The sequence below is a fragment of the Pleurodeles waltl genome, chromosome 9 (assembly GCF_031143425.1).
Source record: "Pleurodeles waltl isolate 20211129_DDA chromosome 9, aPleWal1.hap1.20221129, whole genome shotgun sequence".
NCBI lineage: Eukaryota > Metazoa > Chordata > Amphibia > Caudata > Salamandridae > Pleurodeles > Pleurodeles waltl.
Window position 1 is genome coordinate 24,406,054 of NC_090448.1, and position 26,932 is coordinate 24,432,985.

At 43.6% G+C, this 26,932-nt stretch overlaps 1 protein-coding gene across 2 annotated transcripts in view; it reads left to right on the forward strand.

The window, feature by feature from the left end:
- The window catches only part of CIMIP7 (ciliary microtubule inner protein 7), a 265,169-nt gene that overhangs the window by 74,829 nt on the left and 163,408 nt on the right, over nt 1-26,932 (forward strand). Inside the window, exons 1-2 of one of the 2 annotated variants that reach the window (XM_069206168.1) lie at nt 8,935-9,155; nt 11,616-11,729. In XM_069206168.1, the coding sequence (XP_069062269.1) occupies nt 9,084-9,155; nt 11,616-11,729 (186 nt within the window). In that variant the 5' untranslated portion in view covers nt 8,935-9,083. Of the gene's footprint in view, nt 1-8,934; nt 9,156-11,615; nt 11,730-26,932 lie in introns of those variants that run through there. The other variant, XM_069206169.1, reaches the window with a different exon arrangement.

A 26,932-nucleotide genomic window follows, 5' to 3' on the forward strand; every position in this document is an offset into this window, starting at 1 on the left:
AGACCTGGGTTGCCAATCAGGCAGCCTCATGGATTGCAGAAGAGATCCCTGGGCGCACGGACGAAAGCCCTGTGCATGCCTTGGTAAAGCTGGGTTCCTCTTCCCTGGGAGGTTTTTGGATAGCCCTGTTAAGGTTTTCCTTCAGTCAGCTTGACAGTCATGAAAGTCTTCTGAGAGGCCTCCTTTTTCGTAGATGTGAGATACTAGTAAAGGGACAAAGGGGGCCTCTGATAATGAGGGGGCACCCAGAGTGTCCTCCTTTGCTTGAGAGTGTCTTCTGCCTCCATTGCCCAGGCTGAAAGAGGCCAAGAGCCTGACAGTGCAGCAGTATCAGTGTTAGGGGTACATGCAAGTCTACTCACCTTCTCCATGTAAGCTTTATGCTGTCTTTCCCATATGGGAGTTTTTACCGCCAACATGTCTGGACATATATAGAAGGCACGTGTGGCCTCAATGTTAGTTTGCACAAGACGGTTGTTATCTTTGTGTAGGACAGCCACGGGTAAATCTCAGACCTGGAAGCCTGCATGCATGCAACCTCCTCCCTCCCTCCCCGAAATCATTTGTCTCTGTTGGTCAGGAAGGGCCCACTAGCCTTTGAAGCATCCACAGATGCCTCTACCAGAGAGAAACTTCTCTGCCCCTCTTTCTTAAAGAATCTGGCCTCCTGCCTGAGGCAATTTAGCATTTCAAACTGACCCAAGCAAGCCTTCAATCATTCATGGTCCTAGAACAAGATCACTTCTGCATCTTGCACTCCTGCCCGTGCAACACTGGAAAAGCACCCCAAAGTTTGAACGCTGCAATGATCTGGATTGGAGCAAAAGGATATATACTAGGTCCTCCCCTTGCTGTATTCATTATTTACTCGTCAACCAAGAGGGTCTGCACACAACCGCAGATGAGAAAACTGAGATCTGGTAATGGACCATGTGTTGGTAACCACTTGCCTCATCTGGACAGAGACTAGTTCTGAAATATGTGTAAGCTCATTGCCTTCAAGAATCACAGAGGATTGACAGCCTTTCCCCCATCATCTCCTCCCGTGCCTCGACTAATAGCCCACTAAGGTCTTGAGATTTCCTCATCTTGACACCTTGCGTGGGACAGTTTAGTGTAGCTAGAGGAGTCCATCCTGATTCTGAAAGCCTGGAACTTTTGGTTCTAACAGAAGCAATTTCAGAGGTATTGCCACGTGAATGCCTTGCCACAACATCAGCGTATTCTTATTCTACAGCTTTGTCTAAGCACCATTGCTGTTCAAAGTCAGCTCCTTCAGACCTGTGGATGTCCCCATCATTAGAAAATCTTGACCACAACTAGAGGGTTTTCAGATATGAGCCCTAGAATTGATTTCACCTGTAAAGGAATACTTAGGATGAACTGGTACCATGACCTACCACTGCCATCAGAGGTTATCCAGTACCTACTAGGGTATAAGCCTCTAGTTGACTTACACAGGCACAAACCAAAACAAGAGCCCCACTCTGGACTCTCTATTTAGTCCACCCTCAGCTGTAAAAATATATCAGTGAGTTGAGAATCCATCACGGACATCTGTCTTAACCTTCAAGTCACATGCTTGAACCCAGGTAAGTCAGGTTAATTTCATTACCTTTCCGACTTTTAAGAGTGGTGAGAGCACAACAGGGCGTTTTGTGGTCGGAGTTACCCTCTTTTCATTCATTCGTTGTCTTAGTTACAAAGCTAATGGTCCAAACTCATGCCATTAGTTGATTTTCTTAATTGACGTTTAAAGCATACTGCATTTGCAGGTAGGGTGCGCTGACCCTCCAGCCTTCTTCCCCATTCATTCATTCATTCATTCACCCATCCATCCAGTTGACGTTGTGGGGACATTACCCAGAGGTTGTAGAGCACTTCACAACAGGACTACAGCATCAAAGGTTACACCAGTCATAAATAGACATTACAGGATGTGAATCGAGGTAGAGGGGTGATACATCAGACAGTTCCAGATTGTAGGACAAGGCTGAGAGGGTTTTGGGGAGACGAGCAATTAACTGAAATGTCTCTGAAACGGGAGGGCTTTAATGGATTCCAGGAATTGTGCCCATCCGGTGTGGGTACTTACTGCAGGGGCACAGAGTGCAGATTGTAGTCGCCCTCCCACTGAAACATGTTCCTCTGGGTCACTGTCTTCTCGTCTCATTAGCTGAACTTGACCAACAGTTTCTGCCAATGAGAAGGGTCGGTGGAGGACCAGATGGCTGTTTCTTACCCTCATTGGCCAAACCTGACAAACAGGCAGTTTCTAGCCAATGAGGAAAGGAGGCACGAGCCTTCTTAAAGATAATTAAGTTCCTGGAAACAGCACAGATTGTCTGCCAAAAGGACAGAATACCCCCACAACACCCAAGACCTTACTCTCCTTCTCTGAGCTTTGGGAGCAAATTCAAACCTCATCAAGGGGACTATTCAGCTCCTGAGTGACGTCCGTAGCAAAAAAAATAAGTTTGTCACACACACTTGTGAAAGTTGAATGAAAATGGCATGTTTGTTCTGCTACAACATGGACACTCAAAGTACCCTGTGACCTTTACATGCGGCCCTTCGAGCAACAGGAGCACTGGGTAGCTGTTTGCTCGACTCTGCACTAACGATAAAAATATGAAATACACGCACATTCATTTATTTCAAGCTCAATTGGTCTTACAGAAAGGAAGTAACTAGGAACTCCTGCACTTAACTTTAGAAACACCTTCATTTTTAAAAACATCTTGCAACACAAGTGTAAAACTAAGACAGCCTCTTCAAAATTAAAAATGTGTATTTAGTTAACATGCAGCACCTTTTCGCCTTAGTACAATTTATTTTAGCAGTAATTGAGATGTATCCATTTAAAAGTGATAGTTTTCAAACGTAAATTTGGAAACATAAATTTGGAAACATTAATTATTTCCCTAACCCTGAGAACCTCACCAATAGTAAATGAAAGAGACAAGTCACTTGGTATGTGCGCTTTATGGGTGGCCTGGGTTCCTATCATACATGAACAACATTACACTTTAATAAATCAAACATAGAAGCAGGTTTTGTGCAGCACACCATGAATCATGTATTTCGGAATCATCTGAAATGTGATAATGCAGAAAAAGGAGTGAAAGTGAGACTAAACAATTGTCTAGGATCACACAATTTGGAAAAGTGGGTAAGCCGGGATTAGTTCCAGGTTTTCTGGTTTCCCATTGTTTATTTCAGCCACTAGATGTATATAATTTGCTTCCCCTACACCTACCTTGCCACCAATCCCCCCAGCCACCCCACCCGACCGCCACTGCCCTGGCATCAATGCAGCCCCCAGGCACATCACAGACCAAACGTTTTGGCCCCTGGGAAAATGTTTGCGAGTACCTATGTGCTACAACAAACTGCACAATGGCATTAATAAGGGATGAGAGTAATATGCCACTGAAATCAATCTTGAAAAAATTGACAGCCCACTGGAGGGCAGCAATAATCTGCAGTCATTCTGTTGAACCATAAAGAGTTAAAGAAACATGCGGTCTGACAACAACACATAAAAGACATTAACAATTAACTCTGAAGCCATAATATAAGCAAAAAAAGGACATGAAAATAGGGGAACCGCAGTGCTAAGGAAACGATGATACTCATCTATGCAGCGATAACAGAGTACAGATCCCACAAGGCTGCATAACATTGACAAGGATCAGACAATGGTCGATGAAATCATAATGCCCTGAAAAATAGTAAAACTGCAAATACACAACCGGCTTTCCGATTAATTAAAGAAGAAATCTACATCCAGTGTTTTATAAATATTCACCTTCCCTGCCACTATCTCACTTTATGAACACTAAGGTATCGCTGCACTACAACTCCCAGCCAATAGGAGAGAAAGAGGATATGACGTGTATCACTGGGTGTGGACAACAAGAGTGAGATAAGACCAAACATCCCGTAATTAAAGTCCAGAAGGGCCGAATCATGTTGTGTTATTGCTGTGCGATTACATCAATAAAATCATCATTTTTCACCTAAGGAGAGCAAGCGTCCTGTTGTTTTTGGTTATATATTTTACATAGTAGCTATAGCCACAGTGTAGTTCTACGTGAGCCAGAGTTTCCAATGGAAGAACTTGGTGCCCTTAGACAAATCTTCACAAAATGTACCAAAGAAAATTTAAGGCACCTCGGCTCCTTCCTGGAAAGGTTCGGGGTGATTCCATCAAGCAGGGGCTGAGAAAAAGAGGGGGTCCCAAAACACTTTTCCCCAAGCATTTTTCATAGGAAGAATTAGACAACAGGAAAAATGACTGAACAAAATTAAACCACATTTGGCAGAACGCTAGTTCTTTACTCAGAAAGTGTGGTGTAATTCTGTTCAGCTGTTTTAGAGAAATTGAGGTTAAACATTTATACATATCTATTACTGTGGAACTGCCTGGCAAAATAAAGCGGTTTGCTTGGCCAGTCCTCAGGCCCATAGAACCAAACACTGAGAGTGGTGGCCGCAGCATGAAGAAAATTGTAGCCCTTGTGGGAGGTCCCTCCCCACCACGAGGCGGGCATGAAGAATTCAGGTTTTTTTGCGCCAATGAGGTTCTGTGGGAGTCCCAGAGGACAGGACACAGTGGAGCCCCTTGTGTTCCTTAAAAGAAATTTTGGCCAGCCGACAACCCCCCTGCTGCACGTGACTGCGCAGGCTTTGAAGCCGAACCCACCTCGCCATGCTGTGCCAAAGGCCATGTCAGGCGAGCGGTTGGCAGCAAATATATCACAATAAGATATTAGTTTACATTAAAAAACATAGAAATTCACTGGAAAAAGGTTAATGTTGGAGTGCTTGTTCAGTGATTTTCCAAGATTTTTGTTAACATGTTTGTTTTACTACCTTTTTCACATATAACTCCACTGTAACCTTTGTTGTTTCAGTTTAACACACACACACACAAAGATTGAAATATATAAAGTTTATGTATTTATGCTATGAAATATAAACAGTATATATACACATATGTATGTAGTGAAACGTACAGCGATACAAAGTATGTATAAATATGCATTCTTTAAAAAAAAATGTAGGTGTTTTAGTAAAATAATTTTAAAATAATTTAAACTTCTAAGCTTTTAAAAAAATAATTAGAAAGTATCTGCATTAATTAAATACATACCTTTTAACAAAGTTTACTAAATGTTAATTAGAAATAAAGATGATATTGATTGTGGGTACTTTTCTTTCAATTAAAGCGTACAAATATTTTAAAATAAAATGAATATATTTAAATTATTTTTCTTTAATACACCTTTAAATTGATGAGTTAAGTTGCTTTTGCATTTTATTTGATTATTGCCAGGTTAAATTTAACTATTTTAAAATTATTTTACATTTATTTTATGCAAATACATTTAAAAAAGAGAATAAACATCATTAAATTTCCCCATACTTTCCCATAAGCAGATCGCCATCAGCAGGTTAATAGTTACTAATAGGAACTTTAACTCATACATTCTGTTGTAGGAGACTCCACTCCCTCATTTTCAGATGGGTGGAGACGTGCAAGTCTACACCGGTGAGTAAATCTCCACTCGGAAATGGTGAATAGCAAATAAAAGTGGAGAGTTACACCCTGGTATCGGATTAAATATACATGTGAGTAAATATACGTATTTATGTTTACCTTTCTGGATTGCATCCCAATAATTTCAATGTCCAGCCTAGTGGTGCTCTTTTAAAAAAAGAAAGTCATTACTTAATACAGCATAATTCAGTTCAGCATACAGAGAGATAATCCTGATCATGATCCTCCTATGGGTACGACAACCGCTTATCCCCCTACCGTGCTCTCCACCACTTCAGTGACCCTGATTAGATCTGTCCTGCACCAAAGTTTGGTAGAAGCATGAATAAGGCTCAGATGCAGATCATGTTTCCCCACAAGTCAACTGCGCAATATGTTCACTCTTCCCCCATTACGGTAGAAATCAGTTTGTAATCCTTGCATTCTCAGCAGCTCAATCCTGTCTCTGGCGGAGGCCCACTGGGTCCTTGTGCAGCCTCAGCAATGGCTGCTGGAGAAGTTGTCTGCATCTCATGTCTTCTTGGAGTGCGACTGCCCTGGTTTGTCAATTGCAGCCATGTGGGACATGATCCTGGGCCATGGCCCAACCCTGCCAATGTGATGCTCGTCAGGTAGTTACAGCCCTACCCGGGCTGATGCTCACACTGAGGCAGTGGCAGCCCTCCCGTGACAGTACACTGCAGCTGCAGCCTGGTCCACGCCCCAATGAGGAGCCCTCAGTAACCAGCCCCTAGCCGCAAGGATACAGGCCACAACTCCCAAGGGACCGAGTAGGAGGGAAAAAACTACAAACATACAGAGATGCCAAACGGGTGCAAACTAGGGCAATGTGGGGAAAAGATTTTTGAATACGTGCAAACCCCTACCATTACTCTTCTTGGTGTGAGAATGTGTTCAACAATTCTGATTGACTGAGGCAGTGAAGTGTAAGACTAACTCGAGGGGTGTGCTGTGGGCTAAAAACTGAGAACTTATCAATGCACAACAAACTGACTCAATAAATCAAAGTTCAGCCAGTGTTAATGGTTGAAAAAGGGAAAGCACCTTAATGCACAGATTACTAAATACGACACATTAGATCACTGACTTATACAAAATTACAGTGGAAATCACAATTTCTAATTTCTTGTAAGAAGCACATGACACTCTCCGTTCAGCCAAGGCACTCTTCAGGGGCAAAATAATTAGCTCCAGTCAGTCAACCCCTACCCTGAATTTCATTTGTGTCTTATGCAAATATTAAAACAAATCCCAGTATGGTAAAAATTATTTTACATTTGGACTTGACATCCAGGAAAACATTTGAAAGTCTCCAACTCTGGTCCTTATAACAGGTGTCTATCCTAAGTTACAGTTTAAACACAGTTTAAACAAGTGCACAATGTGAAAACTCCACACCAGGCAGTTTACCCAAAAGGAATGGCACGCTTCCTTTCAGTACCCACTTAGATTATAACAATTTAAAATGGCCAAAGCTTCAACCTGCGAGCAGGAGTCAGGATGAGGCACACAGAACGTCCCTACTCAACCTAAATATTTACTCCCGGGACTATTAATTCTGATGTCTGATATGCCTCAGCTGAAATGAAAGGGAGGGAATCTCCTCTGCTGTGAAGCAGAGAGAGGGGAAGGACAGCTAATCAAACAAGCATTTGCAATGCAAAAGGTCTCGCATATTTCGAACAAGTTAATTGACATCTTTTGACAACAGTTTTAGTTATTTATAACAACTACAAATAGGCCCAGATTGGAAAAACCAAAATCAGTTCTGGAAATGGTTTTCAAAACAGCCGCAGAGTGCATGAGTCCACGACTAGAAATGAGACAGAGCGGCTAAGTCTAACCCAATCCTCTCTGAGGGCAGCCTACTAGGGAAATGCCAGTGTGTCAGACAGGCCTTCCTGACAGAAAATCCATCAAGATTTGATATGCCCAAAGAATGCCGTTTGGATTTACGATTTCAAAATGTTTGTCTTCTTACATTTGAAGCAGCTGTTCACTTTTATTGCATCGGTGTTCATTTAAAAACAGTTGACCTCTGCCGTGTTAGTAAAGTCAATACAGACCTTTTTCCACAAGAAATAAATAGTAGTGTTTTTAACCCAGACTACCCCTACTATGTTTAACACTGAGCCATGTATTCATCAAACGTAGCTCAGCAGCTTGCTACAAATACAGCTGGTTTGTATCTAAATATGGAGACAGCATTTAGGTGTGTTTCTGGTGTCACAGTTACAAGCTGTGTGAAATTCAAATCCGATGTTAAGCTTACTCCGGTCCAGTATCCTGGCGGACTGTGCCATGCCCCTATTTCAGCATTAAATGCTATGCAGGGTTCACCCCAGTAAGGAGTCATTCAAAATGATGCGAATAATCCTAGGCTACTGCATCAGAACGGTGACCACCATATGCCAGACTTCTGCGGCAAGAGCCTACCCTTTCAACACAGAAGCGTCATGCAAGAAGGAGAGCCGAGTGAACGAGCAGTAACAGCACCGACTGTTTGCTTGCACCACAAAAAAGTACTCAAATGTAATAACATAATTTACAATCACTACTACATACTTGTGACACTCCTGTTACCAAGCTCTGTCTGAAACAGAACAGAACTATTTGAAAATGTTAATTAGCCTACTGCAGCAAGCACTGTTCAAAAACGTATAATAACATAATGAGATGAATGGCACTGGGATCTAGTGTGCCAGGAAGATGACTCAGTGAGCAGATGGCAAATGTTCTCTTTTATGTCGTGAGTTTAAATCCCACCAAGGCAGATTCAAGCTTGGAACCTTCCGAGGTGAGCATGTCTAGCGCAGTAAATTGGGGAATGGCGACGTGTGTTATTTGTACAGTTTGCAAACGGCACATGTTGTGGTAAGCGCTATATAAAATCAAGTTAGTAGCATAAGGGCACAGACAGCGCAGCTTGGAATGGACGGGGTGGCACGCGATGGCCGCCCTCGCACTGTTCCCAGAAACAAGTTGTGCACGTCATGGGAGCGCCTGATGTGCGAGGGTTCGTGACCCCGGTCCCACGCAACCCTCCCAGGGCATTGCGGGGATCCCAGAATGACAGCTCGGCAGACAGGGCCCCTTTAGGGAGCAGCGTTTCGTAACCGAAACCCACTTCCTGTGTAATACCGGATTTGAACAAGCCTTTCACTGTTACTGTATCCAGGTGCTCTCTCCTATTCGTGGCAGATTAATAATTAACTTCCTGGGTGTCGGGGATTAATTATAGCACAGAAACCTCCCCTCGCAGCCACTCTTGCTCAATAGTGGGGCAGAGACGTCAGGTTCAAAACTGTAAACAAAGAGAAGCATTCCTCCGGCAAGGTGTGTCAGAAATCTGAAACCTGAGCTCGGAGCCAGGAGCAACCTGTACGAGGCTCCTGCCGGGAGGCAGGGGGTGTGCGAGGGGTGGGGCTGCACCTGTCCCAGACTTTGGAGAACTGGGGTGCAATAGATGAGAGAGCAGACCCAAGACGCTTGGGCTCGCGGTCGCTAGAAGAGGTGAATGAACTCCACCAGCCGGGGCGAGGGTGTGTGCCTACGGCCAGCGCTGCTGACTTTGAGACCGGGGAACCAGGTTCGAGTCTCGGCGTAAAAGTAAAAAAAAAAAAGAATAACGTGTTCTTGTGTAATGTAACTAGTGCTCAAGCACAGCGGTTCGATTCCTTCTAGTGGAGTTCACGGTATATATAAACAAGTATTTGGAATGCAATAGTCTCTGTTTGCTCATAGCGTTGTAAATTACTGACTCGACTTTTATTGCCACACAGACTGAAAACAACAAAAGGAAGAGAGCGAGGGTGAGCTGGCCCTGGAAAAGCCCCCCTCTGCTGTTGGTTTATGTTTAAAGAGGGAGCTGGTGGGGAGGAGGGGGCTGAGCAAGCACCCACACTGCTGAAGTGAAACAGACAAATGTAAAAAAAGTCCCTTACAGAAGAGATAAACAGGACATAGCGTAATTACACAGTACTTTGTGCTGCTCCCAAAGTGAAAAAAGGCAGGACAAAGAGGCAAACTGACCACTAGCAAGCAAGGATTTTTGAAGGACACTGCAACTAACGAATCAGAACGCTGGAACTCACTCTATTGTATACTTTAGTACACAGCAGGCCGAACGCTAACGCTCGACCTAAAAATAAGCCTTCTTGTAAATGTGTGCAGTGGGGTAATTTGCAAAAGGAAAGGCTTCTTGGAAGCCTGTATCTGCTATATTTAATAGAGTCACTTTATGCTTTATGATGACAAATATTTTTTTCTAAGTTTTTGAGAGATATTGGAAAGGTATTTCAGCTGAGTTGTTGATTGTGTGCTTTTAGTGTTCTTTGACAGACATTTATAAAAAAAAATGATTGTACTAGGCAAGCAGGGATCTCCTTATTACTAAAATCTATATTTTGAAAGTACTTTTTACCTTAAATCTGAATATTTGTGCACATTTTGTGGCAGCTTTTGTTATGCTATGTCTAATGCAAGTTTAAAATAATGAGTTACATATTCACAGTGCTTTCTGTGACAGGCTGGGACCTCGTGGCACTAAAAATACTCGTCACTATTTCCCACTGCACCAGCACGGACTCCGTTCTGTGGCTCTCTGTTTAGATGCACAGGCGTCTGCAATGATCGCATAAATAAACCAATTGCGATAGTATACCGTGAAACAGTGGATTTTCCACTGATTAGTTTACCTTGCATTTATTTTTCAAATAAGTGTGTGTTATTTTATATGCAGTTACCTGAAGGTGAAAGGCCAACAAAGTTGCAGAATATTTTGTTCTTTTCAGCTATGTCTGATTCCAGTGCCATGCTGACCCCGACCCCACTGCACTCAAGATCACAGTTCCCATATTTTGTTTAATGAACTTCAACCACTGGATGTAACTCATAGTCATAACTAATTTATATGGTAGCATTGCTGTGAATGAGACACCACTGGGGAGCCTCACCACATCAGAGACTCTAAACAATTGGTCCAATAGGAAAAACGTATTTTTGTCAATCGGCAGAACCTACATCAGGTACAACATTGCTACTTTCCTCCCTCTGTCTGGCACTAGCGTCTCAGCAAGTGAAGCGGGGATTGCTGACATCTAGGGCCAGATTTAAAAGGCCCTATTGCCACCGGAGCATCACTTATCGTGACGTTCCAGTGGCGCTGTGCACTGTGCTGTATTTACAAGGCAGCGTTAAGCTACTTTTTGTGTTTTAACGCCACCTTGTAAATACGGCTCCTTCACACGCAGCACTTTGCGTGGAAGAGGCGTGCAGTGGGTGTTGCAGTGGGTGTGCCATAGCAGCACCCATTGCATTTTGACGCTGCCCCAAATTTACGAGTTTTCGTAAACCCGAGGCAGCGCCAAAATCTAACATCACTTCAGGTGTGGCGTTAGCATGGCGCAACAAGGAGAAATGCTTTAATTTCTCATAATTGTTTTCTTTTTTTATGTGTGCTGCATTCTGCAGAACACTAGAAAGAGCAAATCACTATTGAAGATTGTTTTTGTGCAGGAAGGTGTTCCTTGCTGCACAAAGACATTTTCCCCCACAGCCATCTGTGCACCATGGCACAAGGGTGGGTGCGTTGGCGCTTGGCAGTAAAATTAGTGCAGATGGCAACACAGGGGTTTGCCGTATTCGATTTAATATGGCAAATTCCTGCATTTTGAAAATGACGGAGCGTGGCACTGCCAAATGTGGTGCAGCATCGCGCTTCGCCATTTTCTTTTAAATCTGGGCCCTAGTGTGACTTGCAAGTCACGTACACACAATCACCAGCAAGGCCAATTCAGGCTTTCATCCTTCAGATGTCAATAAATGGAGTACTGTATAGGTAAAAAGAAATCCTGCAATTTATGGTGCTTTGAGAGGCCAGCATCTGTTATGTTAAGCACTGTGTAGTACAAATTTATACGGTTAAATCTTTGACTAGACATTTTGTACTGTTAACAAAACACCCCTTCTGCTTGAAATAACTGGGTTCAGTTGTGCAGTTTGTAAGCTGGTGCTGGTGTAGTTACATTTGTACTCTCCCACTTTGCAGTTTGCCAGTGGCTTCCATGGAAACTTCCGGAGCAGGGCCAGGGATGACATCTTGCAGGCGTACCGGCATGAGGCCCAGCCGCAGCCTCCGCCTTTATTCCTGCAGAGACTGAAGGTAGGTTTTCAAAAGATGCACCTGAAGCAGGAATGTGAATCTCTAAAGGTCTACATTGGAAGAATGATGTTTTTTAGGTGTATACAGGTGCTCCCTGGAGAATAAGCATGTCTGTATGCACTTGGCTTGTAGCTCCAGCCATTGCACTCCACTCGTCTGCTTCACATTACCTTGTGTTATATTACATTACAAACTCATTACAGTTGAATATATTTGTCTCCCAGTTTTTTGTTTTTACTGATTTTTACAGACAGACAACAGCATGTTTCCTCTCTGCAGTTATTTTTAAATGTTGTTCTTCCTGGAATCCAAGCCAACAGCTGAGCCGCAAGACAACATGGGGAGTGAAAAATCATAGGATGAGATTTTCCTAAATACATGCATATGTTAACCTACATTTGTATATAATGCTAATAATTGCCTAATGGTGCATTGTTTTGTTATATTTGGCTGTTTAATCTGCTAACATATGACAGGCATCTCAGTATGAGAACATATTTACGAGTTAAATAAATGTGAAAATCTACCATTTTGTGACTCCCTTTATTCTCAAAATGCAAAGGAAATATGGATAAATACCAAAAAATGACCAAAAACAAAAGTATGGATAAATACAGATGGAAATGTTAAAAAAATAAATACCATAAAACCGGTAGTCTTAAATATATTATATATGCACTGCTTTACATTACAATATGTTGTATATGAATAGTATTATATTGCGTATCTATTGTTTTACATTACATTACATTACAATCAGGTCCATGAGTAGAGCGCAGATCTATGTCCAACTTTAGTGGAATCTGTAGTAGTTCAGACTGTGATGGCAAAGCAGGCGGGGGTACGGGAAGGTGTATGCTGTACTTTGATCTAAGCCCCCAACAAAGTGACCCCCCTTGTGGTTTATCTACCAGAGGGCTGGGTGCAGCATACCCTTTTTCCCCCACAAGGACCGCAGACACTAGGGGGCAGATTTAAGAGCCCCTAGCGCCTCCTTGCATCATTTTTGTTATGCTAATGCGACCCAACAAGGCCAATATCCCTATGACATATTTACAAAGTGGTGCAATACATGCATTGCGCAACTTTGTAAACCTTTGCGGTACATTTTGCCTGCTCCAGACATAATGTATGCAAGGGGGGGTGTTCCTCTATTAGGGGGGGAGGGGCATAAAAAATGGCGCAAATAAATGTTATAGATTTCTTTGTGTCATTTGTTTTCACCACTTTTAATGCCTGCTCAGAGCAGGCATTAAAAGGAGGCTCCCATTGGTTTCTATGGGCCTCTGGGTGCTTTGCATTTTAGCGTCAGAATCCTTTATGCTAATCCTGCAAAGCGCCGAACTAGCATCACAAATTCTGATGCTCATTCCCTAACTACTGCCATCATGTGGCGTATATTAAATACAGCGCACACATGGTGGCGTTAGCAGGACGCTAAGGGGCGCAAGGAAAGTGGTACTGCACTAGATGCAGCGTCATTTTTCGTAAATCTGCCCCTAGATCATTGTGCCGCTCAGGCCCACTTACAGTTCTCCAATGGTCCTTGGCACCTGTTGTTTTTCAGGTCCAGTCCAATGCATCCTCACAATGAGTCACCCTACTTGATAACATGCCAGCAGCTAAGCTAAGGCTGGACCTGTTTCTTACCATGTTAAAATACACCCCGGTTACGGGGTGCAATTAAAGGTTGTTGTGTCCTCTCCCCATGAACTTCCACATCCATCCCCAAGTTCAGGGAGTGTTGTTGCTGCACCCTACAGCCTGCACAATCCTTGTTAAATCGCCACCACCTTCTCAAAGTGCAGGAAGGGGGGTCCTAATTCTCTGAATTTAAGGTCCTCCATGGCCCAAATCCAACGGCTGAGTTGGGAGAGTCTTCCTGCCCTAGTGAGAAAACTTCTTAACCCGACTTGTGGAAGGAAGCAAATGACCACATCCGAAGAGGAGCCAACAGAGGATGCTGAGGGTCCCCTCGGAGATCCCTGCGGTTGCACTGCACAATGCAACAGAAGAGATGTGGGTGATCATAGGATGCCTGGTCCTTAAGCATTATGTCTAGACATGGAGATGCTTCAGGAGGTACATGGTGGCATTGTGCACTGCACACATCAGGGAGGGGTGGTCGGGCCAACAAATTAACAGGTAGAGCTGAGCCAAAGCTGAGCCAAGGGTCTGGTTCATCTATTAGCTCTGCATCAGCCGAGCACTGAAAATATTTGGAATGCAGATTATACAACAAACATCACAAAACTATGATAAAGTCTTCAAAATTCAAAAAGTGTATTTCTTTAGCATGTGAAAGCTTTGACATTAATAGGTCACATTCTAGCACAGAGAAGTACTTACTAAAAGTGACAGTTTTTAAACATCAACAATTAGAGGCAAGATAGTTGTCATGTAAACCTGTACGTGGCCCATTATTATAGAACATTATAGCTTATAGCTCAAACACTATAGGATTTTGTACAACTGATATTATGAACGAACATATTTGAGAGTGCTTCCATAGGACATAATGAAGAAAAAAAGTATTAGTGAAAAATAATATTTACCTAAGATCAGTCAGTTTAAGTGCGGAAGCCTTGATTTATGCAGGTTTTCTGGTTTCACTTATGCTAATATATAGGTATTTATTTACCTTCTTTTTATGTGAATGCTTTATTTTTTACCTTTTTGTGCATTTTTCTGCAGTTTTTATGTAGCACACACTTGACCCGAATGTAGGGAGCTCTTTACATGAGCACTAGTTACATTACACGAGGTCGCATTCATGTTTTTTTTAGGCATGGAGAGATTAATAGATTGAGACAGAATCACAGGATGTTGAGCTGACACTTGAACCTGGTTCCCCAGTTCCAAAGTCGGCTGCTCTGGCTGTAACGCACATTATGGGTAGAGGGAGTGTGGCAGACGTTAGCCATACGAAAGCTCGACGCGTTTTGGGCTCAACGTTCCAACAGGATCACGAGCTGTGTCAGAGCCAGGCGTCAGGCTCGAGTCTGGCCCGAGCTTTCCCACCTCTAACATCAACACGCTCTTGGGGAAACAATACGAAGAGAAGATCTTTGTTGCGCGGCACACTTGCACTGCTTTTCCCTATGGAGCGGTCCACCTGGGTGACATCACTTAATGGGAGGTGGCAATGGGCCTATCAACCTGAGGTACACAGCTGTCGCCCTCTGGTTCTCGCCACCATTGGAAGCGGTCCACGTAGAGGCCGCAAGTCCAGTACCTTTTTCGAGAGCGGGGGATTTGATTCTGCTGTAAGCCCCAAAAAACTAGAAGACCCGTTATAGCTGTGTCTGCTACCGTACTCGTGAGGATCAGAAAAATACAAAAACATAGGAAGTAAGCCCTTTGTATCGATACATTTTTCCGATGTTTGTGAGCAGAATTTAAAAAAGAGCAGCCATGTCATTGAATGAAATATTCTATAGGTAGCCACCTTCTTTCCTTTACATTTGATCAGGTGCAGGCTCACAACATGCCCCGGGGGCTGCCGTGAAAGGCCAAAGGATTTGTATATGCATTCAAACGTAAGCCATGCCAGGGCCGGTTTTAGAGCCGATATTGCCCAGTGCGACAATCTTTTTTGCCTCCTCCTCGGATTCCCTCACTATCACCTGACAAAAGTGCCCTTCATCTCTCCATAACCCCTCTCTCAAGCACTGGAATAGGCTGGCTTTACTAATCCACTCAGCTATCCACATAAAATACAGATCTGTTCTTTGCAGCAGGCATATTAACCCTCTGCGCTACTTTATGGTGAGCCAAAACTGCTACTAGACAAAGCTCTGCTCTGTCTTTCTCTCCCGCAGGAACATTAATCGCAAGAGTTATCTTTACAATTTCATTGCTGCCTGAAAGCTGGATGCACAAGGAACTCTGCAGCAGGTGCTTTTAAATAGTAAGTTATTGCTAAACTTAGCGCCCCTCCTCCGTCCCAGGTCAGTTGCCCCCTTCCAGGTCAGCGCTAAGTGCGGCCACACCATCACAACCCCATGAAACAATCCCTGTTCCATGCGCACTGTGGCCAAAGTGCACATGCATTGAATGTGATCAGTAGTGATGGAGGTACGAGGACTGGGTGCAGGGCTAGCAGCCATGTACAGTGGATTCTGGACATGGAAACAGGAACAAGAGGATGGAAAGAGACCACAATTTGTGTCCACTGTCTGCTGCCAAGAGCCAAAAGATATACTAAGTGGCTTGGCCCACCCAGAAGGACTGGGCAGAAGCCGAAAGCTCTTCATAGTCATTCCAGGGGCAAAGAAGCTGGTGGCAGGAGGTGGCCTGAGCCTAAGTCCTCTGTACACTGGTTATGGAAACACACGGACAGGTCTCGGGACATGAATGGAGGCCATGCCCTAAGCCCTTATGTCATTATGTACAGCCAAAACCCAAGGAAGGTGGCACCGGGGTCCAAGGACTGGGCATAAAATGTTACGGTATTCCAGAGCTTGCAGTGAGAACATGGTGCAAAAAAAAGGTTGTGTGCAATTCCTTCCGAGGCTGCGGGCACAAGGTGTATAGGGCCAGAGGGATGTAGTTTAATGCTGGCGATTTCCTAATAGTGAATTTTAGCGATTAGGAAATCATAAACTGCAATGTATGACGTTGTGTTTGACACTGTTAACAATTCGCAGTGCGTCTCCATTGGACCTGCCTCATCAATATTCATGAGGCAGGTTGCAATTTGCGAGCTATTGTGAATGGCTAGAATCACCGGGTCAGCAGGCCATCATTTCTGTGATTGCTTTTAAATAAAGCAATCCTTTTTTTTGTGATGCAGCCCGTTTTCCCTAAAGGAAAACAGGATGCATTGCAAAAATATTTTCTTTGAATTTTTAAGAGTGGGCAGTGGTCTGTGGAACCGCTGCCTGCTCTGAAAAAAAAATTCACCCCAATTCACAAAGGGCAAGAGGTTTGTTGTGTGTGTTGCAAATGGCATATCACCAACTTGAAGTCGGTGGTAACTGCAAATATTTTGAGACCACATTCGTGGTCACAAAGCATTCTCTCCCCCCCTTGTGACTCATGATTAGGAAGGAACACCCTTGGCATGCCCATCCTAATATCGACTTGCAAACCCTATTTTTTGAGTCGGTAATAGGTTACTGACCTGCAAAATAGAGATGGTACATGGCAAAAAAGCCTTTTACCGGTGGGCCATTTATAACTGATAAAAGAGCTTCATACACCTGGCCATTAATTTAAAAAGAAACCTTTCAAAATCAGTCAGTTTATGTTGTGCCGGAAGCTGTCAAATGATTGTCCAAACAACAATTAAATTGCAATGATGATTTGTCTAGCATGAAAAACCTAAAAGCACTTTAAATTCACCAGTTATGGTAGTTGTGCATCATTACCACGCTCACAATATTACAGATGGCCCAGTTGTGATTACCATAGACTGCTGATGTCCTCCCTGCGGTTTTGTGTTCCTTTGTCTGTTCAAATACCTGAACGTCCACAACAGCTTTGACGGTGACCCAACAAAGGTTAAACAGAATTCTTAACTGAAAAGATTAAGGGCCAGATGTACACAGCATTTTTTGCGGTCTCAAACAGCCCATCGGGTCGTTTGCAGCTGGAAAAATGCTTTTTGCCACGTACCAAAGGCAAAATGTGCCTTGGTAACCTGTTACCGAATTGCATTTTGCTTTTGCGATTCTGTGTTAGGAAGGGATGTGTTTAGGGTGTCCCTTCCTAATACTGAATCGCACTGGTATGTATGAATGTTTTGTGACCGGAATGCGGTTGTAAAGCATTCTTCTTTTACTAATCCGTCAAGGAGTTGGTAACCTATTCGTAAACTGGAAAGGGTTCCCAAGGACCTCTTCTCCTTTGTGAATGTGGGCACCAACATTTTTTAAGAGCAGGCAGTGGTCCCACGGATGACTGCCTACACTTAAAAATGAAAAGAATACTTTGCATTTGTAATTTTGAAATACATCCCCTTTTCTTTTAAGGAAAATGGGCTACATTAAAAAAAAAAATTGCCTTATTTAAAAAGTGGTCACAGACATGGTGGTCTGTTGACCCCAGCAGGCTGCCATCCCTGTGAGTGCCGGCCATTCCCAATGGATCGCAAATTGCAACCTGCCTCATGAATATTCATGAGGCAGGTCCCTTGCAACCCATCTGGGAATCACAAACAGTGTCTGAGGCAGTGTTGTACATCGCATTTTGTGATTTCCTAATTGCGAGTCCAAAAATTTACAATTAGGAACTCGCAAAATGTAGCAATAGTACATGTGGCCATTAGTACATCTGGCCCTAAATGTACTCCGAGCAAGATGGTACATTTTTCATGCACCCATCACCATTCGTGCTATTGAATTAATACCAGCCTTGAGAGGCTTCTAATTCTATTAATAAAACAGTGGTGAAGATTATGCCTAACTCTCTCTGCTTTAATTTATAACAGCAGGACCAATTCATTCAAAAAAACTTTAAAAAACTACTTTTACCATAAGAACCTCAGGATAGCAGTAGTCCACAAACTAACCAATTACAGTGAAACCGGTCCACCTTCCCCCTCTTTCTTCCTCCAACTACAGCTGTTTCATCCATGGATCCTGACATTACTCTTGCTTCTGATCCATTCCTGCACAAGAAGAAATATTATGTTTTAATAATAATTCAACAATTTTATTTCTCATCATAGCCATATCGATATTACAAAGTACATACAGTCCAGCATACAACACTTCAAAACAACAACCCATATCACATACAGAATACAAAAACTTTAAATTATTTCACTCCCTTCAATCTGCAAGAATAGGTGGGTCTCAGAATGTAAATAGTCCGTCATTCTGCCGGAAGGCATAAACTTTGCCTTGGTGTCCTTAATGGAACTGAAACTTTCCTTTTGCTAGCTAGGACATTTTTTATTCTGTGTCAGGACTGGAGGCTCATATTATGCCAGTTCAAAGTTTGCTCTCCACCAGCGATTCCCCATTCCCAACTGTCTTGAAGTAAAAATGTTTAAAGGTGAACTCAAATAACCAGTCTGCTGCCCTTGTGATGTTCTCCAAGTGAGCCCCCAAGGCAGAAGCTTTAAAAGCCACAACACCTGTGGTGGAGTGTGTTCCAAAGGTGGAAATGCCAATGCTGTTCCTTGATGGCCCACCTTACCTAACTCGCAATAGTTGGGGATGAAAAGATAACAACATGTGCTTCTTTAAAGCAAATAGGAGCGGTTGTAGCCCAGAAGGCCTAAATTCCTCAGTCATAGATTCATACACCTGGATACATTGTACCACATAGAATTTGGGTGGAAATGAGATCATTCTAGTATTACCGTCGGTACACAGAGATATGGTCGAAAGTAATCCCACAGCGTGCAAACATCCTACCTGAGATATATAATACTGGGTTATCTGAAACACGTTTGCAAGAAATCAAACACAATAACATGGCAACTTACTTGACAGTTCCCTCTTAGAAAGGAATTGATTGTCTTGCCAGGAGAGGATTAAGCTCAGTACCTGGTTAACGAATTCCCGAATACTTGCATACTGGTGGAGCAGAGTCTAACTCCCCGTCGGAGTCTACACAACAAGGGGTGTTCCCTAACCATCACTTGGCCAGTGGATATGGCTGCTCTTAAGGAATTTACTGTCCTGTAAGCTCATCCTACCAATGCCATCTCAGAGTCAGTCAGTCACCTTGGTGATCATGGGAAAAGGTGGAATGGGGTACTTTGTCTCTGTGCCCCAGTTCTGAAGAAAAGCATCTGCCCCTGCTGCTTCTAAATATGGCCTCCAGCTAAAGTAACCAGGAAGCTGATGGTCCAGGTGAGATGCAAAAAGGTCAGTGTGATATGGATCCCGGGGACATGAAAAACTCCAGCAGGAGATTCCAAGCGCTGGAATCCTGAAAACGTCTGGACTGCCAGTCCACAGTCACATTCCGGCATTCCAAGAGGTACTCCCCTGTGACTGCTACTTCATTCTCCAGGCAAAAGTGTTGAAAGTTGTTCACCTGATCGGCGAGGGCTTTTAATCTTGTTCCCCCAAGGTGGTTGATGTAGCGCACCACTGAGATGTTGTCCATCTTCAGAAGTATATAACATTTAGTACTGTTTCTTGTCCACTACTTGACTGCAAAGATCCTGGTAACACCTTCAGACAGTTGATCTCCAGTGCCAGTTCTTTGTCTGACCACCTTCCTCCTGTGGAGAATTGTGTGCACTAGGAACATCAGCCTGTCCTGCTGCCATCCATTGCTATTATCAGATCTGAGGTTGACCAAAAGATCGCTCTTTCATTCCATGCCTCCGTGTGTTGTAACCACCAAAGGATTTCTTCCCTGGCATTCGGCAAGAGATAAACCTCCTGTGAGTATGTAAGGCCCCTCCTCAAATAGGAATTCTTCAGTCTTTGGAGTGATCGATAATGTAGTTGTCCTGGGAAGATGACCTGCATTGATGACAAGAGGAGCTCAACCAGGCGAGCCATTTGTCACTGTAAGATCTTGGGGGTGTTCAACCCACATTCCTGTTGGTAAAGTTTCAAAATTTCTCGCACAGAGACCATTCGAAAGCATAAAAACGTGACAAGTTGAACTACATCTAACTTTGATTTCTGTAGGTTGATCATGGAGCTAAGAAGATATTGACATCTGGAGATCCTGTTTTAGCCTAGTGACTGACTAGTTCATGATCATGATGTCCTTGAGTAAACTGTAGGTCCTAGCCAATGTTCCCTCTAATTTTTTTCCTCTGTGTGCGGCAATGTAAAGTCTCTGTGCACTGCAGCCAAGGATACATGTGCCAAGAAATTGACCATTCACGCAAGCGCAGCACATAACTACCAAGATCTTTGGCATTTTCCTCTCCATAGCTTTGTTTTACCACTGAAGCAAAAAAGGGAAAAAAAAATTAAACATTGCTCCATGTAATAGGGCATTAAGGCAGTTTTGTGACCTAGTGGCACACCCCAAGGACATGACCTGTTAAGTACCATTTATACCCCAGTTAGAGAAAACAGAAATCAGGAGGTTGAACCATTTTGAAACTTTAATGAATAGTCTCAGGGTGCTGCAGATGGTAATGCACATCAAATAGAGCAAGTTGTACAATTAGTTAACATTTACAATTTGATGAACACACTTCTGATAAATGCCATGATGCCCCTGCCAAGAGAGGGTCTGAGAAATGTTCTTACCCAACCCACTCATGGACTGTGGAAGGAGCAGCATCAGAGTTTAGACAAGTCAGGGTCCAACATTAGATGTGTGACTTGTTTGTTTCTCTCGCCGGTCCTTGCCATTCTTCCAGTGCTGATAAACTCGGTCTAAGTCAACTTTCCCATTGAGAGGGAGGCCTTTGTCCTCATCAACATATCTAGGTGACTCTCCTCGAGTCTGTTTCTTAATTTGGACTTGATTGAATTCATGAGGCTGAATCCTCATTCACAGTCTGCACTTGAAGCCTGAAAAGTAGCACAGACATCAACAAGCTGACATACAACATTATACTGTGCAGCATTCCGCAGAGCGAAATTCACCATGTCTTGAAAGGTCCTAAACAATCCACTTTTTATATGTTCTGCCACCACATATTTATAATCTCTGTATTTCTGAACAACACCATCAGTGGTGTCACAATCACCCAGGACCAAGACCTTCTTATACTTTTCAACAAGACTTTGTACATTCTCAGTCCCAAAATCAAACTGTGATTGTTTTGTTACTGCATGGAAATCAAAGCTTGTCGATTCCTTCATTTCATCTTCTGGGAACCTTCTTTCCATATGCTCACAAAGAAGTTTAATGAAAGATAAAATCGGCTCACTGATATACTCTCTGTCTTCTCTATACAAATCCATCAGATTTCTTACTGTGCTGCTCCAAAAGTCAGTATCACCCAAGTACTGTTCCTTGATTTGGCCAATTTCTGCTGTTGCATACTGTACAGCTTCTACAGTGGTCAAAGAGTTTTTCTGAAACAACTTGAACAAAGATGGAAGTTCACCCAGAATGTCATTCAGTGCTGTAAAGGAAATATGCTAGCTAGAGTCAGATAGTTTCTTGTAGCAATACTTAGGAATTGGGTCATTCTCCTCAGCCTTTACATGTTCAAAGTATTTAAGTGCAACCTCATAATTACGGAAGAGTACACCAACTGCAAAATGCCTGGAAAGGCGACTGCTTCACATTCAGTGATCACAGCAATTTCGCCCAGCTTGTACTTCCTTACAAGAGAACGGGAGAACACAATGTAGACAGTCCTCAGTAACATCTCCATTTCCCGGATCATCTATACCTTTTTCCAGGCATCATCAAATCCCAAATCTTCTTGGTAAGCAACACAGTGCTGCTCAACTAGATGAGGAATGCATTGTTTAAGGCGGGCAGCAACACCATTGCTCCTTCCCAGCATCACTGATGCACCATCTGACGTAAACATGACCATTCTTATAAGGTCCAGTTTATTGGCACTGTACAAGCCTCTTACAGCTGTAGTGATGGCCTCCGCATTACATGTACTGAGAGTTACTATTCCCCCAAACACAGTTTTATGCTCTGTTGATGTTACAGATCGGAACTTAAAGTAGACAATGAGCATTTTTGTAACTGAAATATCTGTGCTCTCATCAATGAAGGATATTGAGCGCTGCGAAGTTCTGCCATGGTGTCAGAGGGTATCATGCTGTTGATGGCCTCCAAAAACTCAAAGGCATGGTTTTTGCTCCTCCAGCTGTCTGGTATCTTCACATACAAATCGAGGTGGTCATGGATGTCTTGAACAGACAACATTGAAGTGTTCATGTTGACCGCTAGCAACACATTGTTGATGAGAATCTTTGGGGGTCATTCTGACCCTGGCGGTCATGGACCGCCAGGGCCAACGACCGCGGAAGCACCGCCAACAGGCTGGCGGTGCTTCCGGGGGCATTCTGACCGCGGCGGTAAAGCCGCGGTCAGAAAAGGGAAGCTGGCGGTTTCCCGCCGGCTTCCCGCTGCCCCAGGGAATCCTCCACGGCGGCGCTGCAAGCAGCGCCGCCATGGGGATTCCGACCCCCTTCCCGTCAGCCTGGTTCTGGCGGTTTTCACAGCCAGAACCTGGCTGGCGGGAACGGGTGTCGTGGGGCCCCTGGGGGCCCCACATAGATTTTCAGTGTCTGCGTGGCAGACACTGAAAATCGCGACGGGTGCAACTGTCCCCGTCGCACCCCTTCCACTCCGCCGGCTCCATTCGGAGCCGGCATCCTCGTGGAAGGGGGTTTCCCGCTGGGCGGGCGGCCTTCTGGCGGTCGCCAGCCAGCCCAGCGGGAAACTCAGAATGACCGCCGCAGTCTTTTGACCGCGGTACGGTTTTCTGGCGGTTCCCGCCAGGCCGGCGGCTTCCGCCGCCGGTGGGGGTCAAAATGACCCCCTTTATCTTTTCCGGCAGGGACCTTTGCTGTTCAACCACTTCGAGTCTGTTTGCTCTGTCAGTGGCAGTTTCTGTCAGCATGGTGTGCACTCTGAAACCTAGCCTGGTAACAGCACTTTTGTTTCTTAAGTTCACCAATGCAGATTCATGAACTTTGCTCAATAGATGCCACTTCAAGTAGTCTGGCTTCCAGCCATCGCTCCATTTCTTCCCGGTAGAAAAGTCCCCTGCAATCTTTGCTTCGGCGCATACTTTACAAATCAGACCTACATCTGGGTTGTATTGAAATAGCTCTCCCAGTTGCACACGAATCTTGCTCCGTGACTTCAATGTGTCAGACTCCACAATTTATTTCATCCATTCTTCTTTGAACACAAGATAGCATTTCTTTCTTTGTGGTGAAGCGTTGTCCTCTGCAGAAGTGACAACTTTGCGCTTGAACATTTTGGTGGCAATCAGCCTGAGCCCACTATGCCGCAAAACCTGCAAAAAAGGAAGATTTGTTAAAGTTGGTTCTTATGCTCATGAATGAAGTCTGTCAGACAGTCCTGAACTACCTCATGGAAAATGTAGCAAGTAATTACCTGGACTTTTCTATTTGTTTTCAGACCTGCCTATCCAACTGCGTATGAGTACCTGCTGTAATGCCTGCAATGGAAGAAAAGATGGTTAAAACAGGTTGCTAGTTTGTATTCTACCAGATGCACTGGAAGTGAAGTCTGCCAGATAATTGCCTGGTCTGTCTGATTCACACCTGCCCTTTCAAATTTAGGTGTAACACTGTCTAAGAATTCTGCAATAGAAGAAAAGACATTGTTAAAACACATGGTTATGTTCCAATTTCATAGATGCACTACAAAGAAAAACTATCAAATAGTTACCTTGTCTTTCTGCTGGTAGTCACGTCTGCCCTTTCTAATCTACTATGAGTAGCACTGTATAAGAAGTCTGCAAAAGAAGAAAAAAATGGTTGAAGTATGGTATCATATTATACTACACAAAGTGCACCACAAGGGAAATCTACCAAACAATTACCTTGTCTTTCAGCTTCTACCCAAGTGTGCCTGTTCAAATTTATGTGTAGAACTGTTTGAGATGCCTGCAAAGAAGAAAAAATGGTTCTCAGATGCACACAAGGAAAAACTAGCAGCTAATAACAAGCTTTTTCTGCTACTACTCCCGTCTGCCTCTTTTGGTCTATGAGCTGTACTATCTGAGATGCCTGCAGCAGAAGAAAAAGTGGTTAAATGTTGGTTAAAGCATGTTGTCATATTATGATGTGCCAGGTGACCTAGAAGGGGATCTACAAAATATTTACCTGGTCCTTCCTCTACGCACGCCAGCTCATTCAAATCTATACCTTGCCCTGTCCGACCAACCTGTAAGAGAAGAAGAGGTGTGGATCATGAACTTGATTTATCAGGAGTCCCCTAATCCCACCTGGAACATCTACAGAATTACCTGGTATTCATGGGTACTCATGCCTGCCCGTTCAAATCCAAATGTTTACCCTCTGAAATTGGAAGCAATATATTTAGCATTAGTTATAGGAGTTATAAACCCAATGCGCATGCCAGTTCCAGAGGCTGCACTAGAAAAAGCAACTGAATAGTTACCTGGGTTTTCAGTTGAGATGAGTGCTCACATGGGGCCAGATGTAGCAAAGGGTTTGCGCCTCGCAAACGGCGAAAATCGCCGTTTGCGAGGCGCAAAAGCCTCTTTGCTATTCAGAAATGCATATTGCGAGTCGGTACCGACTCGCAATATGCATTTCAGAATCGCAAATAGGAAGGGGTTTTCCCTTCCTATTTGCGAGTCTGAGTGGTATGCAATACCATTTGCGACCGCGTACGCGGTCGCAAATGGTATCGCAGTTACCATCCAGTTCAAGTGGATGGTAACCCACTCGCAAATTGGAAGGGGTCCCCATGGGACCCCTTCCACTTTGTGAATGGACCCAAAAATATTTTTTCAGGGCAGGGAGTGGTCCCAGGGACCACTCCCTGCCCTGAAAAAATACCGAAACTAAAGGTTTCGTTTTTTTTTTTAAGTGCAGCTCGTTTTCCTTTAAGGAAAACGGGCTACACATAAAAAAATAAAAAATGCTTTATTGAAAGCAGTCACCAACATGGAGGTCTGCTGACGACAGCAGGCCTCCATGTTTGCGAGTGCCTATACTCGCTATGGGGCCGCAATTTGCGACCCACCTCATGAATATTCATGAGGTGGGTCATTGCGACCCCATAGCGAGTTGCAGTCGGTGTCTGAGACACCGTACTGCATACCAATTTGCAAGGTGCAAATTGCGAGTCGCATGGACTCGCACTTTGCACCTCGCAAATTGTTACGTTGCTACATCTGGCCCATGGTTCCATATTACCATCTTTTTAAACACCGGCATCATGCACTAGACCTTCTGTGATGCAGCCTTTACAGGCCTCGAGAGATCTGCTCATCCACTCTTTGCTGTAGGTTCAAAGATAGAAGTCTAATGCCTTTTTCTTCTTACAATTTGCTGCTTTTTTATCCTGGGGTTTAGTGGTTACTTTTCTCTGACTGCAAAGTTAGAGTATTTTGTAAAATGAACCTTCTGAAAAACGTGCTGTTCAGGGAGTGTGAAATGAAAAGCTGCAGGATCTTAGGGTTTTTGTCTAGCACACTGCATGTAAATATCTTGTAAATCAACTGTACAAATATTTTGAAATATATTTCAGTAGTTTCTAAAGCACATTTTTTGTAATTCTTTGTGATGTAAACAATCACTTTAATAGGATCAAAACAAGCCAGAACACTTTACTTGGTGATGTGCAAATGAGAGACCTGGAGTTTGTACTGCGTACTTTGTGCCCAAAATATACCAACTCCTTCAGGCAGACATTGACAGGGAGATATGCTTTTAATTCTCCTAACTTTGTAGGTTATTATGTTAGAATGGTAATAAAAGAATTAAGTATGACTCTGGAAATTGAAACTCTGTAAGGTCTGATATTCTAAATGGTTATGAGTGTTTCAAAAGTGTGATATATGCTTTGTTGCTGCCATTTAACCTGAAATAGTGGCTGGGATGGGAGACACTGGGGTGAGGTGCCCTGGGGTAGATTGGATTGAGGTGAGGTGCATTGGATTGGCGTGAAGTGAATTGGACTGAGTGGGGTGGACTGGATTGGAGTGGGCTGGGTCGGATTGAGTGGGATGGATTAGGGTGGTGTGGATGGAGTTGAGTGATTGGGATGGGTTGGGAGGATTGCAGTGGGGGGACTGAAGTGGATTGGGTTGGGGTGAGTGGTTTGGATTAGAGTGGGGTGGATTGGAGTACACTGCACGATTATGTGTTAAACACCACTTCAGAAATTACACATAATAAAGAAACAATGTTGCTTTGCAATACTGACAAGAATATAATCATCATCTTTTGAGAAAAGTGCCCAAGACCAAAAACAAAAGAAAACATAAGTGCAAAGTGAGAAAAGATGACTTGGCAAAAATGAAAGAAAATTAGCTCTAAAAAAATAAACCTTTGCAATATTGTTTGTCACTCACAAACTGCTTTTTTTCAAAACATTTGAAGTTAAAAAGAACAAAATAGTATCTCAATCACGTCAGGAGCAGCGGTGGGGCACAGATTAAGTTGAATCAATCAATGCTTGGTATCTGCTCCACACAGAGGAACGGAAATGATGCTTGGCTTCCAGTGACGAAATACAAGACTGTAGAGAAGAGTGCCATGCAAGCCAACAAATAGTAAGTGACAGGTAGTCTCAAAGCCCTTCACTGTACACAACAGAGTCTCCCAGGCAAGAAGCAGGCGCTA